A 26,878-nucleotide genomic window follows, 5' to 3' on the forward strand; every position below is an offset into this window, starting at 1 on the left:
AAGAACCATCATCTTCCTGAGACAGAAGTATGCTTCCTTACCTCTTTTTAACTTCAATTCCAGTGTAAAGTAATATTTATCACACAACTTCAGAACAAATGATGCAGAGCCAATGAAACTTGGTATCAAAAACATTATAGCATTCTACCTCAATCCATTTTCATTGTACATGTTGCCAGTGATAACATTATCATGTGTTTTTTTTTTCAAGTCAGCTATGAATTATATGTTCAGTAGTTGCCATTTTTTGTATTTTTTATATTTAGTTCAAGGTTGAAGAAAAGTGGTTTTAGTGACAGCTTTTACTGCATTTATAGATAAACCACCAACTAGAAACTCATAAACACAGCACCACCTGCAGGACACTTAATTCCTTACAGGGTATACTTTTACAAATAACATGAGCAGACACACAGTTCTTGTTATATAGAGCACATTTAAAAGAAATTCATGTTTTGGATCACTTTCAACATTCTTTTTGCAAGAAGACAATCAACATATCAAAATAAAGTCTTAAAATAAGCAGAAACCAGTTTATTTGTTTAGAAGACTTTGTTTTTTTTTTTTTTTGAAGAACGCACAATTCACAATCCCCTGTACATACACATCCTTTGCCAAGAGAGAATGCAGGTGCTATAGCATCGATGGGCCAAAAATCAACAGTGGTGTTACCAGGAGTTTTGGTCAGATGCTATCTATCGAGGAGGCATCTGCTGATTTCAAGCATGACATTCAGGGTAAGGAACTATCTACAGATTACCAATTTAAGAAAGAAAGGGATGGCATATGGCATTTAAAATATTGTAAAATGAAAAGAAAAACAGTACTGTCAATTGATGATGGTTCCTCGTTAAAATGATTCTGCTTAACAGTGTTTATCTATTCTGTAGATTTTGGTTTCATAATATTCCATTGGCTCTAGACATAGCCCATGCATTCCCAATGAGACTTTGCCTGCAACTCTACAATGCTCTAGGAAGGAGAATCAAGAAAAAACAGTACAAGAAAGATTTAAAAAAAAAAAGTACAAATCAATACTAGAATGTTTTTTTGAAGCTTGTAATTTTAAATTGTAAAGGTTTGTCATAATAGATAGTGTGTGGAAATCCTAGGAGACCGTTGGGTAAGAAAGCTGTTTAAATTAGTTTTGGTAGCAACATTTTTTTTATATATTCACTAACCAATACCGCTCTATTAATGTAATTAATGTAAAACCTAATTTTCATTTGATGCCTTTGTCTTTCATTCAGGCTTTATTTTGTCTTGACTAAAAAAAAGCAAATAAGAAATGGATTATCATTACATGGCACATTAAAAGAAAAGAGAATTCAAGTTTTTTAATTTTTTTTTAATATGTTTTGTTGCGACCAGGAAAAAACATTCTACTTTAGATGATGACAATTTAAACACCTTGAACGCTTACAGTTCGACGTAGGGTAGAATTATTTTTTATCCTCGATAGTTACCATGAATCTCAGCCTTGATTCCACAAGCCATATCAATTAGTTGCTTCAAAACACTCTCTTTGTTCTGATTGAAGTTGCTGTTGATGGTCTGGATCTTGTTTTTTGTTTGCTCATCCACCTCGAGCGAAAATTTACCTTGAGATCCCATTATCTGCAAGGATAAAAAAAAAAAAAAAGTTATGTTAACGGTAAACATCTATTCTCTGTTTGTAGACAGACTCGTGTTTACAATACAAACAGTTTGTGAAGCTTGGGAAATTATTGTTGTATGCTGTAGCTATTGCATTGCAAATAGAGTATTCTCCTGGTGTAAAACTATATCACATAACCCAAGCCGGTTAGAATTGGCGTTTGCAGGCCTAGTTGCACCTCCCCCCTGTGAGCTGTTGAACATATGATTTGAACACCATAAAACTTGCAAGGTTTTCAGGTAGGAAATCTTTAGTACAAGTGCCTAGTACAATCATTGGTTAATCTTCAAGCCTATTACTGGCAAGTTCCCATTAATCTGTGATTCAGTCTTGCCGTGCCTTCAAATTACCTCCCAGCCTTATCTTGGGGGGGGGGGGGGGGGGGGGGGGGGGGGGGGGGGGGGGGGATATACGATGCTCCTCTGCCTAATATATTTTGTTCACCAAGATGAACACATCATATAGATTTATTATTTCATTGTTTGTTTTTTAGCAGAAGAATGAGGAACTCTGTAAGATTTTGTTTTATTTTACGCAAGATTGTACTGAATGAAATGATGTAAGTTAAGCTACATGAAATGAAAGCGAAACAAATAGATTTCCTTCTCCGTTCAGAACGTCATCAGACAACAGTAGGTTTAAAAGCAGAAATGAATCGGATGGTTGTTAGAACTGCAGGTGTAACTTGCTAGTTCCAACAAACCTGTATGAAGGCATGTGTTTCAACAGTGATAATAATAATCACTTTGGCACAAAAATGAAACAGGATGTCCTCAAACAACTGCCAGTCATTTTCATTTAAATGCCACAGAGAACTTTACAGTTTTACAAATGTAACAGCTGTTGTCTAGAAGAATAATCTGGAGTAATATGGAAATAGTATGTAAAACACTTTGGCACTTACTGCGTATTGTACACAGGAAATATTGAAAGTCAAGGCATGTCCCACTATGAAATTATTTTCTTAAAAAAATCTCAACATGGTCCATTGGCAGCCATCTTGTTGTAAAAGTCAAACAGAACTAACGGTGTATTTGTGTTACAGGGATGGCTCATAATACAGGCACACTATTGGCTGAGGAACTCTGTAATAATTGAAATGTATTAGTTTAAAGTGTAACCTGTGGATTGTATAAATACTTACACCTGTTTGTTTGTTTTTAAAGCCATTTTCCCTCATTTGACGATAATGTTCCACTTCCGCTAGAGCTTCATCTTTTGCCTGCTTTAGACGTCTTGCTTTTCCTGCACACAATTATGCAAAAATACAAACATAAATATCACTGCATGATGCATCTCACACAAACCCTTCTTGCATTTATAAGTGAAAAAAAATGCAAACCACTATTTCCTTTGCTTTATGTCTACAATCTCTCTCTCTCTCTCTCTCTCTCTCTCTCTCTCTCTCTCTCTCTCTCTCTCTCTCTCTCTCTCTCATATATATATATATATATATATATATATATATATATATATATATATATATATATATATATATATAGGCACACACACACACACACGCACACACTTTCATTATTTCTTTACCCCTTGTATATAACACAAGGGGTAAAGAAATGGGTTTAAAACTATTTTGAAACTCCTTTAAATTGTTTAAACTATGAATGTGTCACATTCACTTTAAAGTCAGGCCATATCTAAAAAACATTAATATGTACATGCAATCTGATCTTTTAAGTGCGGTAAACTTTACACTGTGTCTGATCTTTCAACACTATGATAGAAATTATCAGTACTATGAGCAATGACCCCAGTATCACAAGTTTACAACCTAAGGAAGTTAGACATTTCACAGCTCTTCTTCTCCTAGACAGGCATGTAAAAGAAATGTTTAAAAATAGGTGGGACTTTTTCGCCGAAGCAACAAAACACATTGCTTCATCAAAAGTTCCAAAAACTGTTTTATTTAGTTAAATCATACAGGCAGAATGTAGGTATTTATGGTGTAATTGCAGATAGGGTGTAAGTGCTGTATGCAGTACTTGGTAGCAAAATAAAGTGCAAAATGTTCATGGTTTGTTATTAGGTTTGGTTAAGAAAATGAAAGAACTTAAACAATCAGTTTAAATTGAACTTGTATGCAAACATTTTATTTTAAATTGTACTATTTAAAAAATACAAAAAAAAAAAACCCACTATACTTTTAAAACTATGTTAGTTGGTTGAACCGCTATGTGGCACTTTTGTATTGTAGCTATCTGTTCAAAATCTCTTCTTGCCTAGTGGTGACATAGGCCAAAAACACAACCAATAAGTTTGATTTTCTATTAATAAAAAAAAAAAATCAAATAATAATAATAATAATAATAATAATAATAATAATAATAATAATAATAATAAAGTACAGTTGAATCCACTCTTACAAGACGAGTTTGTAACTGGTGAATTAGTGACTGGATGATCTTCAGAATTTCTAGCCGCCATCTTAGTACCCCTCAACCTAACTTACCAATTTACCTATCTGTCAACTGAATTCTTGCATGGTAAATCTATGTCATAAATACAATATTCTGTGTTTGCTTTACATTGCTACAGCAATGCTATCAGTAAAGAATAAAATAGTATCATTTCTTTATTGCATTAATGCAATATCGGTACAGACTTTTTTGGGGGGAGCATGTCTGTCAACTTGAAAAGGGACAGCACAAGAGACTGAGAAAGGAAGATTTACAGAAAACAGAAAACTGTAACAGTCTAGTACTTGTGGGAGGAGACTCAGTGAAAGGGAACTTTGTATTTTAAGACCCAAGTTTTTGTACAGTAGTTCAAAGTAACATCACAGTTAAAATGTAAGACGCATAAGTTAGCATTACAATATGTACTGTATTTATTGGAAGTCCTTGTGAACAAGGTAATGTTGCATTTTACTCACCCAAAATACATTTTACACACATAGGGGTAGATGTACTAAAGTGTTGCGTCTGTCGCAATCGTTGCAAACCAGTCTGAAGTGTAGATTGAAATGTACTAATCGAACACAGCGCTGTTAGCATCATTTTAACGAATGCTTTGCAGCCACAGTTCTTAAGGCTTTAGTGAAGTTCACAAAAACAGGATGAAGATGGATCAGAAATATTGTAATGAGATGTACTAAAGCTGTGGGCAATTGCGACACTTCCACTTGCATCAATTTGTTAAGAACTTTTGAAAGAATGTTTTAATCAGTAGCAATTGTTGCTGGCATTTCCCAGGCGGCTTATTTCTTGTTTGTTGCCAGCTGTGCTCAATGTATTTTTAAGACAAACACCCAAGTACTTCATTTTCACTAGTCAGGGTGTACTTACAAGAAAACAAATTTCTATGGCACTTCTTGTTTTCCCAGCGTGTTGGGAGCAATAGACTGCAAACATGTGCCACTAACCCCTCCAGCTCATTCTGAGCATTCCAATCTTCGACCCTTCCTGCGGGCAGGCTTGAGAATGGGTCAGTCCCTCCGGCGTCCTCTGGAAGGGATCGTGAACCAGCAAGGTGGGACGAGGATGGCTTGACCAGGGCGACTGGGAGCAAACAGTGACAGACAGAGGTGTGCGACTGCGGAACCGCGCAGCGACGTCTGGAGTTTCAGGGGGAACACAGTGAGAGAAAGGGGGAGCGAACGCGACGTCTGAACCTCACGTCGTGACATCTGCAAGTCCAGGCGGAGCAGAGTAGGGAAGCAGGCAAGCAACTGTGCCTGGTAATGCTGAGAGTTAGGACCAGCGAAGGGAGGTCTGGGCATTCCGGTAGGGGAACTACGACATTCAGGCAATGGACCACACTTTCTGGCGCCAAACTGGTTTCCAGGGGTGGTGGTCGGGGCTGTGGTGGAGGTTTCTTCTTCACCTCCTCTTTCTTACTTTTCTTTCTCTCAGACTCCTCCTCTTTTTGTTGAGTCTCCCTGAAGCTCTGGAGACAGCGGGGCTTCTGCATCAGTGGAAATGTGCACTTTGCAAATCGTCGTAACGAAAATGCAAGGTATGTTTGCAATGCGACTGGCCCATCTTAGTACATCTACCGCTTAGTGTTTGGAGAGTAAATTACTCAATGACCCAAAATGTTATCTGGAGCACGATAGATAGATAGATAGATAGATAGATAGATAGATAGATAGATAGATCTCAAAATCGGACAAATGCTGGGATTATACACATTTTCTAGGGTACAGCCATTATGGTGGTACTGTATAATTTGTATTTACCAGCTACATTTTATTTCCTTGGCGGATTCAGAAAATTAGGCTGTGTATCTCCAAGAGGCTTAAATACTTGAATTTACAGTAAATACATTTCTAGATCATTTTGTTTGATAAAGTATGCAGGCGCCCTATATTTGTGTCTCAGACTTGCAGAAAAGATAACAATCTAAATATAATAACCTGCATACGGATTACACTTCAAAATCACTTGTATATGTCAAAAAATAAGAGTGCAAAAAACTAAATTAAACACCAACGTGAGATTGTCACCCTTCTGCACTGTTGCTGCTTTAATTATTCTGAAGGTGGTCTAATAGCCAGTCATTTTTTGACAATGTCCCCTCATGACGTAGAAACCAGTATTATTATCAAGAAATGCAAGCAAAACTGTCCCTAATGCACTGATAAAAAGATAAATGGAGGAATGCATGATGCAGTAGTATTTTTATACTGTAAAAAAAATTCAAATCCTGGGCTCAAACTCTCAACCAACACCAAACATGTTCTGACGGGGGCACTTGGTTATCCAACTGCTTCTTTTCTTTTTTTTTTTTTGTTTAAAATCATTATTAAACCTGTACATTTGCAACATACCTTATTTTACTTGAAGATCATGTAATGAAAACAGGAAACAGTCCAGATAAAGTGTGAAGATGAACATAAACAGTATAATTAAAACAGGTAAAATGTATCTTGAAAAGGATACTGCGTTATGCATTTTGTATTATGTCGATATATATCCAATATGAAAAAATAGCCTCTATTAAAATACCTTTATTGTTCCGCACGCATTGTGTTTCCTGGTTAATGTCCTGATTTATACATATTTGAAGCCCATCAGTTTTTCTACTGCATAACTTATTTATTTGGTTACTTTTGCTGATCATACTAACACATGATGTTATAAATCAAGTAAATACATTTTTTAATAATCTCCACGAATAGATCATTTCAGCCACTTACGTTTTTTAGCTTCATCAAGCTTTTCCTTGGCCTTTTTCTCTGCCTGTATAAGATGATGGATTCCATGGGATTGGCTGGTCATTGCTGGGCCAGTGCTCTCACATTCAGTACAGCAGACAATGCAGTGGGGCTTTTATAGCACTGCAGACCTCGTCATTTGGGTTTGTTCAACAAACACAAAACACAAACCAGTCTGAGCTCATCCAGAACTCACCTGAGGCAGGTGGGTATGCCAGCCCTTCAGATTCATAATTAGTGCTGCTGATTTGGTGAAGTCATCTCCTTGCATTGTGTTTGGAATGAACTGGTATTTTACAACCTAAACTGACCCTTTCTTTGTAACTTGTTTTTCCTTACTGTTTAGCTGCATGCAATGACAAGCCTAACTGTCTAGGTAACAAGCACAGCAGACTGAGTAGTTGTTCTGAGAATACAGAACCCTGGTCACCTTTTACCCAGTATCTCAAGCACACTGCTAAACACATCGAGCAAAACCTTTTTCAATGTCGTCATCGATTTAATCAGTAGTATGTCATGGAGAACATCTCTGCTGCTTTTTAGTAAAGAAATAGGAGTTCATTTAAATCTGAATTAATTTTTTGTTGTCGAAGTCGCATCCACTAGTGTCACAAAGATCTTTGCCCAGGGGGCTGACTTAAGAGTTGCGCTCCAGTTACAGAGCAGATTGGTGTCACTGCAGTCGTAATGTGAAAAGGTTTTTGTTGTAGCATTGTGACAAACTGCTTTAGCCTAAACCATTAACTACATTTAAGCCTTAGAACAACGCAGTATGTGTATGCAAATTAGCTATGTCTTATTACTACTATATTGCAAGAATTACACACTTGACAGTAACCAGTAAAACACTGCATTAAAAGGCAACCACAATGTCTGGGTTTGAATATATTTTTTTTATTACATTTTTTGTACTTGATGATTGGCTTATGCTCTCCTACACAGTGAACCCTTGGCTTAAAAAGTTAAAATACCCAGCCAACAAAATAAATAAAACAAAAAACATAAAAACCTAAGAAACAAAAACTAAAACCTAATAGAAACAAAAATAATTTGTTCTTAGTGTGATGCAAAGTGATGTTAAATGTTATCATAACAGAAAGAGTGCATTAGTTACAGCAGTTATCATAGTTTCCACCCAAGCAATTGTCACAACTTTGTTCACCACATCAAAAGACAGGTCTCTTATTTTTCGTACCTACATATATCTAAAAAATTTACATGGAAAGAAACACGCGATGCCCTTGTGAACGATATATATCTTACTAAGAGCAGTTCCTTTTTTCTGCCCCCATATTGACCTTCTCTAAGAACTACAGAATATCAAGTCACAACTTCCCCATACTGGATAATGCCTGTCCTCGTAAGGGAAAATTAGTTCATGAAGAATGTGTTGTCTGATCAGCAGAATGGTCCTCTAAGAACCACAGTGTCACCGATACCAACATCAACTGTACATACAAGTTTTGCTGTTTCCTGTTCAATGTGTGTGAAAACTAGTGGTGCAATCGACAACCTAATTTCTTAATGGATTATCACCTATGCATTCATCGAAAATAATCGCTGTATCAACAACAATTCTATTTTTCAATATCAAGATAAAATTTTAGGCTTTTTATCAGAAGATTTAAGAATTAAAAACACTGATGTGCATAATAGTTAAATGACAAGACAGAACTTACATTCAAATGAGAACATTTGGGTTCAATTAACAACTGAAAAAATGAGTATGTCTGCACATGTCCCTTTGAGATTTTAATAATAAAAATGAAAAATCCAAACCATTTTAACAAAAGTAATTTTGATCTGCAATATGATTATTAATGAAAATTACTCTTAACAATTTATGTCAAAAATGTTTAACAGCTACATAAAATCTAGTTCTCTGCGCAAAATTTTAAACTCCTAATTTTCAGCATGGGCCAACTCCAATTCAGATTAGGAAACCTCCCTGCCGGATTCTCAACAATATCTCGTTTATTAATCCGATGGAAACTCAGTACTGTCTACTTCTAATGCAGACTTCTCCCAGCAACCAGACCCGCTGCCCCGGCACTACGGAGATTTAAATGCCCCGCCAGTAGGCTCAGCCTCCGGAGCAGCTATTTTACAAGGAGTGGCCTCTCGCCTAACTTTTAAAAACCAACAACAATATCAACATCCCGACTGGAAGCGATAGCATGGCGTTGTTCAATATTTATTGTACCATTTATATCTGCTACACCATGCTGCCTGCTTCAAGTACACTTCTGCAAACTCGCTCGCCCAGAGCTTCAGGGCAGGTGGCAGCACAGCCCCCCCTTTCCAGATGGTCACCGTCTCCTCCCAGCACAGCAACCAGGAGACGCAGCCGAAACAAATCCCACCTTTCAGCTGCATAAATAGTATTTCTGATGACATGAAGTTCCTCATTCATCCTTCAACGTCTCAAGTGCTTCAATTAATACATGGCTCAATGATATGGACAAACAGGCCGCTTCCAAAGTTGCAGTAATCTCTATCAAGCCCAGTATTCGCCACTCGAGTCATAGCCGTTGCTTCGGTCCAGGATCTCCGATCCCCACAACTGACGTTCCCACGTACAACCTGGCATCAGCCGCCCTCAGTGGTCGCGCCTTTAGTTAGAAATCAAGTCCAGCGACCACATATGGCTTCTACTTTCGATACTTTTGCGACATTAAGGGCTAGATTCTCAAAGCTATTTTCCAGCTACTTTTAAATTATTTTTCTGAAAGAGAACATTTTCAAGAACTTGTTTTTGTCAAGTTTATTTTTGGAAACAGGTTTCACACTGCTATTCATACTGGATTTTCCCATCCTGTACACTTTTAGTTTCACTGCTACTGAACTGAAGATATTTTCATAATGTTTCATCACTAGGGCTGGGATTATGTCAAGGTGGTTGCGGTTGTCACGGATTCCGTGACTTTTGCTACTGTCCGCGTTTTTTGCTGATGTGGGTGACTTGCGAGGATGTCAATAAATTGTGTTCAATCTGTATGTGATTTTATTGGAAAATGTTTCTTGTTAACATTAAATTTTGCATTTAAAAAAAAATGCATTTATAGTTTATTAATTCGAATAAATAATAACATATTTAAACTAGCTCCAACTTTGTACTTTGATGTCCTGTTTTTTTTTTTTTGTTTGTTTGTTTGTTTGTTTTTGTTTTTTATGTTAACAGTTCATAAATTGTGTGTGTGTGTGTGTGTGTGTGTGTGTGTGTGTGTGTGTGTGTGTGTGTGTGTGTGTGTGTGTGGTATTAGTATCAATGTGGGAGCAACATTTGAGAAAATGTCCCCACAAAGATAGTAACTCCTGAAAAAATGACGTTGTGGGGGCGTCCCCACTTTGTAAAACACCTTTTTAAGAACTAAATATGCCTTTTAAAAAAAAAAAAACCTAAAAGAGTCAAAATATTTAGTTTGTTATGGAATGTGTTTGTGTGGAGTTTTGTCTGACTGAAGTTTGAAATAGTAAGTAAAAATGTAGTGAGAGTCAATGAGAAGTTACCACAAGGGTAGAAATACAAACGTGTGTGTGCCTGTGTGTTATACTAACTGCCAGCATTCGCTGCGGGACATACACTACCGTTCTAAGTTTTAGAACACTTCAATTTTTCCAGTTTTTATTGAAATTTACGCAGTTTAATGTCTCAATGTACTCTTAAATTAAAGCATAGAACAAATAAACAATTGGAGATTAAAAAAAAAAGAAATCATGGAATTGTTTTGTTTAACAAAATTTAATCAAAATTTTTGACTCATGAATGTAGCCACCTTCTGCAGATATAACAGCCGAACACACTCGTGGCATTCTTTCTACAATGGAAATCAAATATTGTTCTGAAAGTTCTTCCCAACACTGTTGCAGAAGTTCCCACAAATGTGTTTCACTTGTAGGTTGCTTTGCTTTCACCCTTCTGTCCAGTTCATCCCAAAACAGCTCGATGGGGGTTAAGGCTGGAGTCTGTGCTGGCCATTCCATGATTTGAAGCCTACCATCTTGTTCTTTTCTTCTAAGGTAGTTCTGACATAGCCTGGAGGTATGTTATAAGAATTCAAGAATGAAGTGATAGATCGATCTCTAGATGCATCACAGTTACACAGGGAATCAAACACAGACAATGCCGACTGCAACAGGGATAATGCTAGACTAATTACCTAACAATGAAATTCTAGTTAACAAACATCTACATAATAGCGAAGCAAGATGAGCTCTGTAACTAAAAGCTTTCTGTTGCACCATGACATTTAGCAAAAGTGATTGATTTGAGCAGGATTCAAATCCTCTGCTTTTCTGATCCGGGAGTAAACTGTGGAGGAAATGAAAGTGGGTTAGAGAGGCAGGTATGCTCATGTGCGCAGTGGTGGTCATAATTATACATTCTGGAGACTTCAATGTAGAACTGGTAACTATCAATCCCATCGTGTGCACCCTATTGACAGTGCTATGGCAGGTGAATCAGTCCGATGGTGTGCTATTGACAGTGCTATAGCAGGTGAATCAGTTCCATGCTGTGCTACTGACAGTGCTATATCAGGTGAATCAGTCCCATGCTGTGCTATTGACAGTGCTATTGCAGGTGAATCAGTCCCATGGTGTGCTATTGACAGTGTTATAGCAGGTGAATCAGTCCCATGCTGTGCTATTGACAGTGCTATAGCAGGTGAATCAGTCCCATGCTGTGCTATTGACAGTGCTATAGCAGGTGAATCAGTCCCATGCTGTGCTATTGACAGTGCTATAGCAGGTGAATCAGTCCCATGCTGTGCTATTGACAGTGCTATAGCAGGTGAATCAATCCCATGGTGTGCTATTGACAGTGCTATAGCAGGTGAATCAGTCCCATGCTGTGCTATTGACAGTGCTATAGCAGGTGAATCAGCCCCATGCTGTGCTATTGACAGTGCTATAGCAGGTGAATCAGTCCCATGCTGTGCTATTGACAGTGCTATAGCAGGTGAATCAGTCCCATGGTGTGCTATTGACAGTGCTATAGCAGGTGAATCAGTCCCATGGTGTGCTATTGACAGTGCTATAGCAGGTGAATCAGTCCCATAATGTGCTATTGACAGTGCTATAGCAGGTGAATCAGTCCCATGGTGTACACCCCATTGGCAGTGCTATAGCAGGTGAATCAGTCCCATGGTGTACACCCCATTGACAGTACAATGGCAGGTTAACCAGTTTGTTGTAATCCCACCTCTTGACTGTAATGTAACTCTGCATTACAATCTTTAGAGTTCCCATTGGAAAGTCTGAGCTATAAAAGGTTCCATCAAAGGGAGAGGTTACGAGCTGATTATTAATATGTGAGCACTTGTGCAGTTACCTCTTTCAATAATCACAGCGGTGCTCATTACTAGCAGGTAGCAGGTGACGAAGACACAACGGAGTGTGTATAAAGGTGAGCTGGAAATGATAGCCGTGAGGTCACCTGGACAGAGAGACATGAGAGCGCTCTGAGAACACAGCTGAGGCAGTGAAAGGTTACCCCAGATCTGTGAAGTATAGGAGGCAGAGACGCTCGTTTCAAAATGTCTATATAGTATATTGATGAATATTGTAAAGGGATGCTGGAACATACTGCCAGGTCAGCAGGGTGATCCATGATGAAGCCAAGCACTCCCCCTACACAATAAAGTATGGGTTGGGGAGGTGGAGGATAACGTTTAGATTAGCTATAGTACAGTGCTCGACAGGAGAAGCAAACCCCACGCCCCTCCCCTGAATCTCATTCTCATAAATACAGTGTATACTGTATTTAACTGTAAACACTTTCATTCTACCCAACTCACCAAGAGCATCACTGTCCGATGGGTTACATTTGAATATAAATATAACACTAGTTAAATATGCATGATCGAAAACTTAGTAAATGCAATGTGTATATTAATATCTGTGACAATGCCTACCTCATGCTGTTAAAGCAACTGTTTTTTATTTTACTAGGGACTAAATAAGAATTAAATCTACCATTCTTTTTAATAATAATAATAATAATAATAATAATAATAATAATAATAATAATAATAATAATAATAATAATAATAATGTTTTGGGTCATTATCTTGCTGTAGGATGAACCCCTGGCCAACTAGACGTATACCAGAGGGTATTGCATGGCGCTGCAAAATGCTGTGGTAGTTGTTTTGGTTCAGGGTGCCACTCACTCTGTGCAAGTCACCGACTCTGGATCCAGCAAAAGAGCCCCAGACCATCATGCTTCCTCTTCCATGTTTGACAGTTGGTGTCACACAATGAGGAACCGTCCTTTCGCCTACTCAACGGCGTACAAAAACCCTGCGTGATGAACCGAAGATTTCAAATTTTAATTCATCAGTCCATAAGACCTTCTTCCAGTCTTCAGTAGTCCACTGGTGGTGCTTCATGGCCCAGGCAAGGCTCTTTTTCTTATTTTGCCATCTTAGCAATGGCTTTCTTACTGCCACTCGACTTGTCAAACCTGCAGCTCGAAGTCTTCTCTTCACAGTTGAAACTGAGACTTGCTTACTTCGACCAGTGTTAAGCTGTGCTTGAAGCTGTTGTCCTGTGAGCTGCCTATCACGCAAGCTGTTGGCTCACTGAAACTTGCCTTCTACTTCTGTTGTGGCTTTGGGTCTGCCAGACCTCTTCCTGTCAGAGTTTCCTCCAGTTTCCAAGTGCCTTTTGATGGTGTAGGAAACTGTATTCACTGACACCTTGTCTTTCTTTGCAATTTCTGTAAAGGAAAGACCTACACTTTTAAGGGCTATAATGGTCTGTTTGTCCTTTGTTAATTGCCTTTTTCTTGCCATTATTATAGCAATATACTACTTCCTGCAATACAATACTGTCCAAATAATGCTTAAGAGGGTGTAGTAACACAGTCTGTTCCAACACTGCTTTTATACAGACAGAGGTTTTGTAAATAATCAAAAAAAGTTGGGACACCTGTAGGAATTGTTAGCATCAACTTTCAAGGCTTAATTTACTTCCATTGCTGCAGAACAGCTGTAAGTTGTTAACCCATTACTTGTTCCCTGAAAAAGGCCTTTTTGTATAACTCTTAAATGTACATTATTTTTCGGTTTTTGCTAACCTAAACTTTTTTTTTAAACCTCTGGCAGTTTATCGCTTACCTTTGTACCATTTCAGGTTATTCACTGGACTTGAACTGCTTAAATTTCAATAAAAACTGGAAAAAGGAGGGGTGTTCTAAAACTTTTGACCGGTAGTGTACATTGAAGAGTTTTCTCTTTTTAACTGAAATTATTGTTCCACTTGCTGTTTAATTGTTGTACGGTTGCACTTAATTTAATGTACATGTCTCTTGTTTGCCCCACACACACCCTCTTTGTGTTATCCTCGTGTGTATATTTCTCATCCCCAAAGTGTGTTACGCTTCTCGTCTGCTTACACTTTCCTGTTTGCGTCTTTATTCTCTGCTTAGTTCAGTGCTTATAAATGCTACTGTCACCATTGCAAAGCAAATAAAAAAAGCAACACATTGAAATTCCATTTGCTTGTCTCTTCCTTCTATGCTGAACCTGTGTGCACCAGGTGGCGCAATATGCTTTTACTAAAGACAGTTATTTTATTTATTTTTTTATCTCTGTGACTTTATTCTCCCTGTTATTTTCTTTGTGATTTTGAATGCATTGACCGTGACTGCTATGTGATTTATATTCAAATTTTCTGTGACAAACTCCTAGCCCTAATCATTACACATTCGCAATAACACTTGGCAACCTCAGATCCTTAATTTCTATTTTAAAAAAAAAATTGTAAAAGACTGAGCAGTCCTGAGGATAACCAGCAGCTGGTTCCACCACAGGGAGACAAGGGAAGAGAAGGAGTGAGCACAGGAGGAAGGAGAGTGAAGAGAAGGCATAACAAGTCGGCCAGTGGAGGATGAGCAAAGCAGGCGAGATGGAATATAAGGATACACGAGGGAATGGAGAAAGGAAGGGACAGTATGATGAATAGAACGATAGGCAAGAGCAAAGGTCTTAAATGGGATGCGAGCAGAGATAGGTAGCCAGTGGAGAGTGCAAGGTAGAGGGGTAGTGTGAGTAGCTTTTCCGTCCTCCCTTTCCTTTACCCCCAAAATTACCAATCTTCATGTCAGATTCTTCCATTGTTTTAAATTTTAAAAAATTATTGCATTTTTAATTTAGGTTAATTTAAATAAAATGTTTTTAACTGATGTAACTCGTCAGAAAGGTTTGTATCCTAGCAATGTTTTGACATTGGCTAGCTACCGTTCTATCATTAATATAAGCGCATAACTAATAATCAATGCAAACTGCCACTCTAATCTGATGCATATTCACTAATAAATAATAGAAGTTCTCAAAATTTATGGACGGATGATCAATAGAAGATGTATCAATTAATTCTTGCATCTCTAGTGACAGCATATACTATTGGCTTTAGTGTAATAGCAATGACACAAATTACATTATCCGTGAAGGACCAAAAACAAGTATGCTGGAATGCATAGAGTGCTCCTTCGCTATAACGTGGGTCTCTGGGACACACAATAAGAGCGATGTAACCGAAGAGTTATAAACAGAGGACACATCTGACCAAAATACAAAATAACTCCCTCTCTATAATGCACATATAGTGAAGCAAAAATATAACTTTTCATGAATTAACCATGCATAAAGCACCATGTAATGAACGCTATATTTTTTACAAAAAAAATTAATAAATAAATAAATAAATAAAGGTAACACTCCCACTTGTGGATCATTTTAATTAGTAGCTTTTAAACTATAAATAGCCTGGCTAAATGGAGGTCGGGAGTTCAGTTCGAAGAGACAGACAAGCAAACCAAGTGCAAGGAAAGCGGATCAAGGGGATGAGGGAATGGGCTCGCCCCAGGTTCGGCTGCCGGAGCGGGGCTGAAGCAAAGCTGAAGCATCTCGTCTCCCGGGGAAAGCTGAAGCTCCTCTTGCAACAAAAAAAAAAAATACATTAAGAAAGATAACCACATAATAGGCCTAATATTTAGTTAGTTATAAAACGAATGCTGAATAAGATGTCTGTGCTATAAAGTGCCAGCTCAGCTTCTCTTCAGTTCAGATACTGTATCAAAAGGGAGAGACAGAAACTGATGTTTGACTGAGAAGTTGTTTATAGTTTGAACAACACCGGTTCTGTATGTAGAAATATTGCATGAATCACTGGTATAGGGAATTGGGGGCTGTAGGGACGTTGTATCCGTGGCCCATAATAACCGAAAGCCAGGGAGAGCGCTGTACAGTGCTGATGGCAGGCCAGAAAGCCTGGTCTTTCTAAAATGAATGAATAAAATATAAATAAAGCAATATAAATGTTGTCATAAGTTTGATTAATAATAATAATTCGACAGACAGATTTTTTTTTTTTGGTCCATATTGAGATCAATATTATTATATTGTGGTAGAATAGCCATGTTAAATACAGACCTACATGAGTAGCAGGAATCGGCAAACAGTAGACAAACCACACATTTACAGTGTGCTGACAAAAGTACCATTTATTTTAAAAAGTATTGTACTTCCACTAAACCTCTCCAATGCTCTCCTAAGGTGGTTCTGTCCACATGGGCACTTAGTTTTTAATGGGCACGTCATATTTAATTTTTACTGCCCATACTACTATTGACTACCAGCGAACGTGATTGTCAATACGTGCAACAGACGACAAATAAACTCTAAAATATCAGATAGATCAAGGCACTATAACTGTTGAAGATTTTAAATAGACTAAGATTTTAACATCGTCAGACCACACTTTCTATCCTTTCAGTGCCTTCCTGTTAATTACCAAACTAAAGAAATAACATACCGCACTCACACAGTATTATCTACGATCAAAGAGAAGCGCAGGAAGCACACACCGTTTATCAAAATGTCCACGTACTACTGTAACATAGCTTTTCTGCATCTGTATTTTTTTTTTTTTTTTTTAAATGGTGTTGCTGTCTCTTCGAGTTTTAAGATTTGGACTGTATAGTTTGACATGATTTTCCTCTGCTCTCATTGATCTCTCCTTCCCCCTCCACACTCCTGTATGAGCAGACTTCACTATGCTTGCTTATTATAGGCACTTTTCAAGATGAATTGAATAAAACACTCAGTAGTTCATTTTTGGTCAAGTTGCAGTTCTTCACTAACTCTATTAAACTACATTTATTCATTGTGATTGAACCATGGCCACCTAGGATTATTGCTAATCAAAACTAGGCCAATTTCAAATGTCTTTCATAATGGAATGTGATTTGGGGAATCATGTCACATCAATACAAATGTCTGGCTATTTGAACCTGCCATATAGACTATATTTGGAGTGGAAGATATTATGGCCATTATCCGTATATACTGTAATGGAAAAAGTTAAAACATTACAACATCTTATTAAATAAGGAGCTGCCTCTTTCAGTCAGGCAGCATCGTCATTTTTTTTTTTTTTCCTGTACACAGAAGTTAACATTGTAATTAGATAACAGTGGCAGATGTGGGATGAAGATGGGAAGAACAGATAAATATTGTATTTTAGGTTATCCACAAAATGGCCTTAACAAGAACTGAAGCAGAAAATTATCACATGAGGGTGACAAATGTAGCATGATTACAACACTTTGGACTGCGGCAAACAAGAAATAAAGATTTTGGCCTTGTAGGAAATTGTGTAAGAGTTATAGTGGGATGGGAAGGAGCAATTGCCTCTGTAGACTGAGGGTTTCATAACAGTATAGATTATGAAAGATTGAAGGGTCTGTGTACGTGTACTGTATGCATACCACACAATGTGGCCTATGCACAGCTGTACAGACTCTTCCTTAAATACAATTCTGGTAACAATTTTACTTGCTTTGGATTTCACATGAGAGATTTGCCAAGCAAAGGGGCGACATTGGCCTAGTTGAGACTATATTGGGAAAATTCTACAATCCATCATTCTAAAATAAAGTTACATTTTAGAGCCTCTATATCAAATATAAATTTCAACACAATTTAAACTGTTTTTTTCTTACTTCCTACAAAAACAACCGTTGAATAGAATTGATGCAAACTTATATATATATAAAGGCCATCTTGTTTATGTTTTTTATGAAAATGCTAACAAAGTATTGTTAGCATTTCATTAAAAAGTATAGCAAAGTGACAACTTTTTAGTCAATGAAAGCTTTCCTTTTTTATTTGTTACTGTTTTTGAATAGTATACTCTATGTTCTGTTCTTTTTATGTAAAACTGTATAGTCATGATCAGATTAGTAACAAAGAAAATTAAATCATACAGTTTGGCTTAATCCCATAATACAGAATAACCTGAAGAAAGAAGGTAACGGGGAGGGGACCTGATAAAGGGAACATTGCCTTAGAGACCTTGTTAACACAGGATGTGACTTCATTACCATATGCTTCAGTTATCAGTCATCTGTAAATATGTGTCCATTTTTTATTATGAGACCACATTCAAAACTAAAAAACGTAGGGCAAAGATTGCATACTAAAGTCTCAATACTTTCTCAGCCTTATAATTACCTTAATGCATATATAATGAATGCTTTCTACTTTAGAGCCGAACTTGTTAAGAACAGGTTTAAAATATATACAGTAAGTACGGTAGAAATAAGGATAATAATAAGGTCCTAAATTGTTTCTTTTTTCCATACCCAAATGCAGTCAGTCCACAAAGTGACCAGGTGAACAATTATAATAATATAAACAACTTATTATCATTATTTAGTGAAGTTTAACTGCAACAAGATGAGTTATACATTTTCGGTTGAGAGGGAACTGACTTTGTTGCGCAGTAGAAATTGTGCTCAAACACCACTTCCTGAACTCAGAATGTTAAGATGAAGGTAAGACTATTTTGTGACATCACTCGGAAAAGCATGTCAAGTATCGAGTGGCTAGGGTTTGGGTAACACACAGAGGAAACTGCACCCTGACTGATAAGCAGGCAAGAAAACGTATGTGAAACCTTCATCTACTTTATCCAATTCTAATTGAACTATTTGCTTTTAAATTAATTTCTATACTGATTTTCAATAGGACGCATGGTGTTTCTGAAGGACTTTCCTGATTTCTGGAAATGACTAGTCTTTTTGGATTAAAGCTCCTGGCACTATGTGCCGGGCTGCTGGGCTCCAGTATCCTATGCTCTGGTAAGTGCCAGACAATATATTTTTTTGGTAACTGTTACTGGCAAAAGATTTTATGATGCAGTATTTTAACTCTACAGCTATGGCCAAAGTGTTGCATCACTCTTTAATATTAACTCATTTTGCCTCATAAAGTCAAATGAAACCTGCTGAATAATGTTACTTTTACATATTAAATTACATACCGCTTTGTATTTTTCCATATACTTTACAAAAAACCAATTAAAAAATGTGACATTTCGCAATCTAAGATGAAATACTGTACTACTATTATGGCTTCTGGTAGACTTTTGCGATATCATTTAGTATTTTCTTTTATTAAATGGTGTTAAATAAAAGATCTAAACTATGTTCATATAGTTTTGTTTTTTGTTTGTTTGTTTTGTTTTTTTTTTTTTTTTTTTTAAATTATGTCTCAATCCTAAAGTTCTAGATAATGCTAAACTTTTGGCCATAGCTGTATATAACGGAACTTGTAAGATGCCTTACACTATGGATTAGATGTTTGCTATTGTGATCAAACCAAAGACACTGTTTATTTTTTTATTTTAGAAAGTGTTTATTATTCCAAGTCAAATTGCTTACACATACAGTGGAATTGAACAATCTTTGTTTTAATATGCAGTACAGAATTGTGCTAATTACGAGAGCTGATAATAGGGTTGTTAAAATGGCACACTTTTCTAGATTTTTTTGTTTTCAATTTAAGTTTGTGGTCCAGAGAGATGTAGTTTATTAGACTTGTAATTTAATAAGCTGTAGTTTAGCACCTACTGTATTTTGGGATATTATTGTGCGATTATTGGTTCCATGTCAAGAGTTTTTGAACTGCTCTTATAAATAAAACATTATGGTGTCCAGAAATTGCACCTTTATGCTTTTTCGTAACTGGTACGCTCCCAACAAATGAATGGAAATAGACATCACTCACTAATGTAATTAACTTCTTGGCTTCAACTGTAGCAGTTTTCATCCTAAAATAAATTAAATGACCATGCGTATTAATGGAGTAAATCTCACTCATATTTTTTTATCCAAATCTTGTTCCGACCCTGGAATCTCAGAATCACTATTTTAACCAAATAATAATAATAATAATAATAATAATAATAATAATAATAATAATAATAATAATAATAATAATAATAATAATAATAATATTTTATATAACAAATACTTGTTTTTATTATATTGTCAATTCCATACATGGATCTGCCACTCCCTTGACATTCTGTTACAGTTCCTCTTTTCTTAATGTTTGAAGGATTTATCTGTTGGTTATAGTCTGTAGTCGATTAGGTAAAATGAATATGTATATTAAGCAAAGTTTTGTATTTCATTGAATTAGTTATCTAGTCTTAAATAAATAATAGGAAAAAATAGATTGCAGATTGAACATTCAAAATTACCTACAGTGCCAGTATGATACACATTATTATAATTGGTTTCAATTGGAACTACTCTGTTGGTCATGCTGCAAAACAACATAACAATAAATCAATAAAGGAAGAATATATATTTTTGGTCATGCCCTATGTATTTATAGATTAAAAGAAAAAAAGACATTTAGTTAGGTGACAACAAAATGTGTTATTGTTTATGTAAGATTAGTAGGAGAAATGTAAAGGCCTTTCTATAAGTAGTTTCTAACACAGTGTCAAATAGTTTCCTTTCATAATAACTTTTGAAGTAAATATTATCTATAAGATTATTAAAAAAAAAAAAAAAGTAGTTTTGTCCGACAGTGACAGGATGTGGCCTTTACCACTTTCACTGTAGAAATGTATGTCATACTTAGGCCAAACTTTAGTTTAAGGATTAATAAATTAAACATCTACAAATGTGTTCTTGAAGGTTTTGATGGTTATTAACAATGCATAACAGTTTTTACAATAACATGTAAATGATAGACTATTGTATCTGTATGAAGCTTTGGTCATGTTATAGTAATTAAAAGGGTTCCGATAAATGCTTCAGTTTCATTATACGACTGTATTGCTGTATCCTGTTACCATACTAAGTACTGTCTAATGTGGTTTATTGCACCATTTATAACACAGTTATAGATGTAATATTGACCGATTATAACAGATTATAAAACAAAAGTGTTGCCGATTATTTGTGCATGCATTTATAATATACGTTATGCTAAGGGAAAATGTTTAAAAGACCAACATCATTTTGTCAGGGATTACTACTGCAACATGAAGGCACTTTATGAAAAATATACAAAAGCCTGCCAAATAAAATGTGATTCTGCTCCTGAACAGAACAATTAAAATATAATTTCACCTAAAAAAAGAAAGATAATCATTTGAAACACCATCTCCAACTCTAGTTTTATTGGAAGTTAAATCAAATACAATCTTTCTATTGTTCACAGTTGTCACATGCATTGACAGTGTTATTCAACCCTTGATAATGGTTCAACACCACACAGGCATTTTTGATTTGATTCTAGGTTGCATGATTTAGAACCACAGAGTTTTTGAAGTATATAGGCTTAAAACCAAACCTGTGTTTACTGTCTTGTTGGGTTTAATCAGATTTGTCAATTAATATAAATACCACTGATGGTTTAATCATAACTGCTACATTAAAGTGCCTTTGGACCATTAAAACGTCACAAAACAGGATGCACCACCCCCCACACTTTACTAAAGTAAAAGGACACTTAATTTTTCTATATGTAAAATAATAATGATCACTGTAATAAATTTAATAGGCAGACATGATCAGCATTAAAAACATACATAAATAAGCATGCACAATATGCCATTGCATTCAAAGAGGAAGCTGCACAGAAAAGGCCCATACTGTATATCAGCAATACATGCACAGTGGTCAGAAAACATGTTTGGGATATTAGCTGCTATTCCTGTGGTGGTCCACTTGACTATTTAAAAGAAATCTTCAGGACTATAACAATTGTTATAAAATAACACCAAAGCATTGATTATTCAAATGAGACCCCTGAGAAACTCATACGAGGAATTAATATGAATTTGTGGCCAGTATTTTAAAGTGTTGTTGACAAATGCAATGCAAGTAAAACACACAGAGTGTGAGAAAGTAGTTCCTTATTTCAAACGTACCAATAATGCAGAACTAAACCAATGTGCTACTAAAAAAAAAAAAAAATGATCAGACAAAGTCTTGCATTTTACGGAAGTGCTTAAAAGTCAAGATTGCATGCAGATCGTTAACAGGAGCATGGTCGAGTCTATCACCATGTAATGCATATAATTTTGAGTTAGTAATAGCATTTCAATAATTTAAATTTGATTGTAGCTGCTGCTTTTTTCTCAGAACTTGTTTGAAGTACTATTGTTTAACTTTGACACAATATAAAAAAACAAATATGTATTTTCTCTGTTTGTTGTTTTGGGTGAGACTTTACTTCTTGTTTAATGTAAATGTAAACCCATTGCCCCGTGGATATGAGTGGTCAGAGGGCAAAATGTACTGTAGTTTTATTGTCCAAAAACTCTCCTCAGATTTCAGTTTACCTAAATTCCAGTCCAGAATTTTTGTTTCAACCTTGTCTGTAATTATTCAGTTAAACAGCCCAGGCCTTTGTTACTTTCCAACCAGGTCTTTATTTGTTTATTTAAACCTTCAGTTATTAAATCTAGGGAACTGGTTGGAACAAGGTCCTGGATTGAAAGGGACTGAACGAGCCACAACTTAGTACGACTGAGCAAAAGAAGCTGAATCCAAAACAAGGGTTGTTGTCTATATTTAGCTATTCCCTTTTTATCTCTTTGCCAATACAAACCCACCTTCACCTATAATTTTCTCATTTATGAGCTATAGCAGGATTCACATTGAATGTACAAGATTTTGTTACAAATAAGCTAACTGCTAGTAATATATTCACTATGTATTGAATTCTACTGCTGAGCCTGCTGCGACAGCACTTTGCAGCTAACACTCTCTATATCACAGCAGGTCACTTCCTACTCCATTTTAAGTTTTTGAGTCATTACATTTCCAGTTAGAAGCTGAGAGCAACAAACATGTAAATAGACTAAGAAGTAAAAAAAAGGAAGTGTTAAAATGAAGATGTTATCTGACAGGATTTTTATTTTGAATAAGTTACACCTCTGCATTCCTCCACCTTTCTAATGCTGTAGTCAGGAGATAGGAGCCAGATCAGAGACTGTACCCTGTGTGTGTTCTGCCTAATAATGACAAGACAAGTGCTAGGGGAATGGGAGGCAAATGGGAGCCATGACCATACAAACTTATAACCGGTTTTGTGATACTAACTGGCAGCTTATTATAATGAAATGACAACTGTCTTGCAGGGCTCAATATCTATAGTGTGAGAACAATGTAGTGTAAAATGAAACTTGTGTGTATATCTCCTGTTCTGGTTGTAGAGGAAGTGTTCTGTGAAGGTCATGCTGCTATTAACAGTTCTCACTCTGCCACACAGTGGACTATATTAAGTTAAGTCATACCGTTACAAAGTGCAAGAGAGTGATGCAGCTCTCACCTTGATTATTCATGCTTTTATTACATAAGTTACACTAGGTTGTTGAATCATACTGGAATTCTTAATTTTATTTTAATGTCAGCCATTTATCTAATATTTCAGATTAGAAAAGGATTCAGTTGGCCGTTGGCCAATCAGCTTCCAGTTCTAGCGGGCTCTATATAGCACGTTTGACTTTTTAAGCATAATTCACATCTGTTGGACAGTAAATACTAAACAAAGAGACAATTGGTCCAAATAAATTTTATTATCCACCAAACTACTTTGCATTGACAAAAACAACCAATCCTGTACCAGCAACTGCCGAAAGCCAATCACAGACTGTCAGCTCAACTGGCGTACAGACATAGCATCTTTCAGCAACAACAAAGCGAGACGTGGACAGTTCAGTAATATTGCTCCATTCATATATAGATTCAGGAAAGAAAGGCTTTGGCTGAAGGTAGAAACATGGTGAGTTAAGAGGCATTTTAGAGTGGTATTTAATGAGAGATTGTATTGGTTGTTCAGACTCTATTTAATCAGTGATTGTATTGGTAGTTCAGACTCCATCCTACACTGACATCATCAGGCAATGTCCTGATTTATAAGTGGCGGTTTAAAACCCTAACAAGTTAATAAAAAATAAAAATCAATTTACTAAATAAAAACTAATTGTTTTTCTCTTTATATGAATGTCATCCTTGTTCTTTATTTGAAAAAAAATGTTCTGGACTATTTTCTTAGAACATCTTTACTCAGCAGAAAGGTGTCTAATTAATCAGGGCAAGTTCAAGGTAAATCTAGATTTGAAGGTGTTTTTTTTAAAGACAACAGTGGTAAAAATAATTTTCTAATAGCAATAGTACCCTCTCGATGATGGCTCTACCGTGCGATAGTTGACCTTGACTTTCGTTAGCGCCTTCGGCTCAGGACGGATAACTCCTGTCGAGGCCAACTATCACACGGTAGAGCCATCATCACTTATTTAGATATGGTTGGAAAAAAAACTCATCATAGGAGGAAAAATAAATTGAACTATTTCCCTAATATCCTTACACCACCGGGCAATAGTCTCCAATCTGTTATGTGATTAATTCACATCACTATCAGTCCCGCCCCTTTTCAAAGGAACGCCCTCCATCTCCACTCCTAACAAGATAAAATGGTTGAAAGATAAAACTGCTGAATGTCGATTCTGTGACTTAACAGAAAATGAATTACAAAACATACTACAAAAGAAATAAAAAAAAAAACTTGCAGTATGAACTACAACAACATTTTCTGTTATTTATTTATATTATTTAGTTATTTACGTATGCTGTATCAGCTATATTTAAAGAAAATACTGTAAAGCCATAAATATTTGCGCATCACAGAAAGCTTATTTTGTTCCAGGAATGGTGACTTGTTGCACTGCTGGTAGTATATTGCTTCATTAAATCTACAGCACTAAGATATTTGTGCCAAGAATGGTCACTATTTTTCTTTCATATGCAAAAAATGCATAATAAAAGGCTCGCAAATATTACTGTCCACCCTTGCCTCTCATTATTATATATATTATAAAATTAATCTTACTCTGTATTTGCAAATTATACCTACGTATATACTTACCAGAGACTACCAAGGTGTGAACATGATTCACATATGATATGTATTAATGCTTAACTTCAAATGTCGGTAACAACACTGCAGTTACATTGTACTTTGTTGCTTTGTGGGTTTGCTGCAGTACAAGTGGGTGCAGGACTGGCTAATCCATGCAGTGCAGTGTGTAGCTTGCAGCAGCACAACAGAGATGACTGTAAAGCATAGATAAAAAAAAGAGAGAGAAAAACCACATCCTCTAACTATTTATTGTTCCATAACGCATTCTCTTTACAGGAACTGGCAACACCATATTTCATTTAATCTCATTTTCAAAAAACACCTGCACCTTTTATTAAAGTTTGTTGGAATATATATATTTTTTTTAATTCTTAAAATTTGCTTGAACAAATGATGCTTACTTATTTCAGCAAGTGACCTTTGTCCTGTACATTTTAATGTGGTGGGAATTTACTGAAAATATAAAATTATCCATGGTCTGGCTTTCATTAGTGGGTATGAGGCAGTTTGAGTTTTGTGTTAATGTAAAATATCTGCTGCCTACCCACTGTATAAACGATGCTAATATAGCTGTACACAATCTGACAATCAGATTTAAAAAGAAAAAAACACAACAAACAATGAGAACAGGAATTGTACTTTATTTGATGAAGGACTTGCTTCATTGTTAATAATGTCACATCATGGTTGTAAGTGAATTCCCTCCAAAAAAGCAAGATTTACTGAAGCCCCCCATATCATACTAGTACTGGAATAAAACAGAAATGTGGACCCTATAGACCTGCCTTTAAAGACTGTTTTGTTAGGGATTGTTTCTTTGTTTTTGTATTTCTTAAATGTAGTGTCAGTCTTAGCAAAAGCAATCGTTGGGAGCAAGATGAGGAACAGCCTCACCCAATCTTGGTGGTAAATGGAGTATAAAGTAATTGGTGGTACAACTGCACTTATGAGTCCAATTTCATTAAAATCATGTATGCACAGTATTTGGTATGGGGATGAAGTATATATTCAGGGATAATATTATATTTGGTAAGCAAAGGGTTCTACATGGGGTAAAATTGGCAAAACATAGCCCAGACTTTCTGCATTGCAGTGCAAAGCTTGCACACTAAAGTCTTCTGATTATATCTGAAGAGGAGACCATTAGCTACTCAGGGATATCAGGATATATAGTTAGCAAGGGGTCTGGTATAAAAGGGATGACAAATGCCTAAGTTGTAGTTGTTCTGCATGCATCTGTTTGTCTCGTTACTAGTTAGAAGGAAGGAAATGAACAGTATATGTGATAATTAACTTTATATATTTTGGGGGACCAAAATAATAATAATTGTTCCACACAGGTTTTAATTTCAGCAGCAGCTTCTTTAGTTGTATTGAGCAATGACAACACTGAGCTGTAAGTCTATATTTAACCTTAAAATGCATGGCTGATTTTGAGCTGCAGCCCCTTTCTACAAAGATGCAAATGTGCAGATGTAGTTTTGATCTATACTGCATATGCTTTTTATTTTTGCTACAGCACCATTCAAAGATAGATAGTATGAATTATTATTACACATGCGTTTATTTCACTATGCCAGTGTGAACAAATCAAATCCCATCTATGCCAATGAAGAGCTTTACCTTTTACTTTTCATCATTAATCAAATGCCATGTAACTGTTGCTCCCTCTATAGGCTGCTAGTAGTCACTTCACAGTCGATATCATTTCCCACAGTTTCTCTGTAGGTATTGTAGGAAAAATACTTGAGGCTCTGTATTTCTGCAGTTATACAGACCAGACTTGTTTAAATAATAATAAAATATAATAAT

At 36.1% G+C, this 26,878-nt stretch overlaps 2 protein-coding genes across 10 annotated transcripts in view; one reads left to right on the top strand and one right to left on the bottom strand.

The window, feature by feature from the left end:
* Nucleotides 1–519: 519 nt before the first annotated feature.
* LOC121330624 (V-type proton ATPase subunit G 3-like) lies at nucleotides 520–6,928 on the bottom strand. Its single transcript, XM_041277268.1, has 3 exons — nucleotides 6,813–6,928; nucleotides 2,802–2,902; nucleotides 520–1,617 (listed from the first exon to the last, which is right to left on the bottom strand). Exons 1-3 carry the CDS (start codon nucleotides 6,892–6,894, stop codon nucleotides 1,450–1,452), a joined length of 351 nt encoding a protein of 116 aa, XP_041133202.1. The 5' UTR covers nucleotides 6,895–6,928; the 3' UTR covers nucleotides 520–1,449.
* Nucleotides 6,929–18,686: 11,758 nt separating this feature from the next.
* The window catches only part of LOC121330684 (receptor-type tyrosine-protein phosphatase C-like), a 49,966-nt gene continuing 41,774 nt past the window's right edge, over nucleotides 18,687–26,878 (top strand). For all 9 annotated transcript variants that reach the window (XM_041277398.1, XM_041277405.1, XM_041277404.1 and 6 more), the window contains exons 1-2: nucleotides 18,687–18,783; nucleotides 18,866–18,978. In XM_041277398.1, the coding sequence (XP_041133332.1) occupies nucleotides 18,906–18,978 (73 nt within the window). In that variant the 5' untranslated portion in view covers nucleotides 18,687–18,783; nucleotides 18,866–18,905. The remainder of the gene's footprint in view (nucleotides 18,784–18,865; nucleotides 18,979–26,878) is intronic.

This window comes from Polyodon spathula, chromosome 18 (genome assembly GCF_017654505.1).
Source record: "Polyodon spathula isolate WHYD16114869_AA chromosome 18, ASM1765450v1, whole genome shotgun sequence".
Taxonomy (NCBI): Eukaryota; Metazoa; Chordata; class Actinopteri; order Acipenseriformes; family Polyodontidae; genus Polyodon; species Polyodon spathula.

Bases quoted from the DNA above. Each gene is read 5' to 3' on its own strand.
- LOC121330624 (XM_041277268.1), bottom strand. From the start codon at position 6,894: ATGACCAGCCAATCCCATGGAATCCATCATCTTATACAGGCAGAGAAA. The intron at 2,903-6,812 runs GTAAGTGGCTGA...AATTGTGTGCAG, and splicing joins GCTTGATGAAGCTAAAAAAC to GAAAAGCAAGACGTCTAAAG. The intron at 1,618-2,801 runs GTAAGTATTTAT...TTATCCTTGCAG, and splicing joins TTAAAAACAAACAAACAGGT to ATAATGGGATCTCAAGGTAA.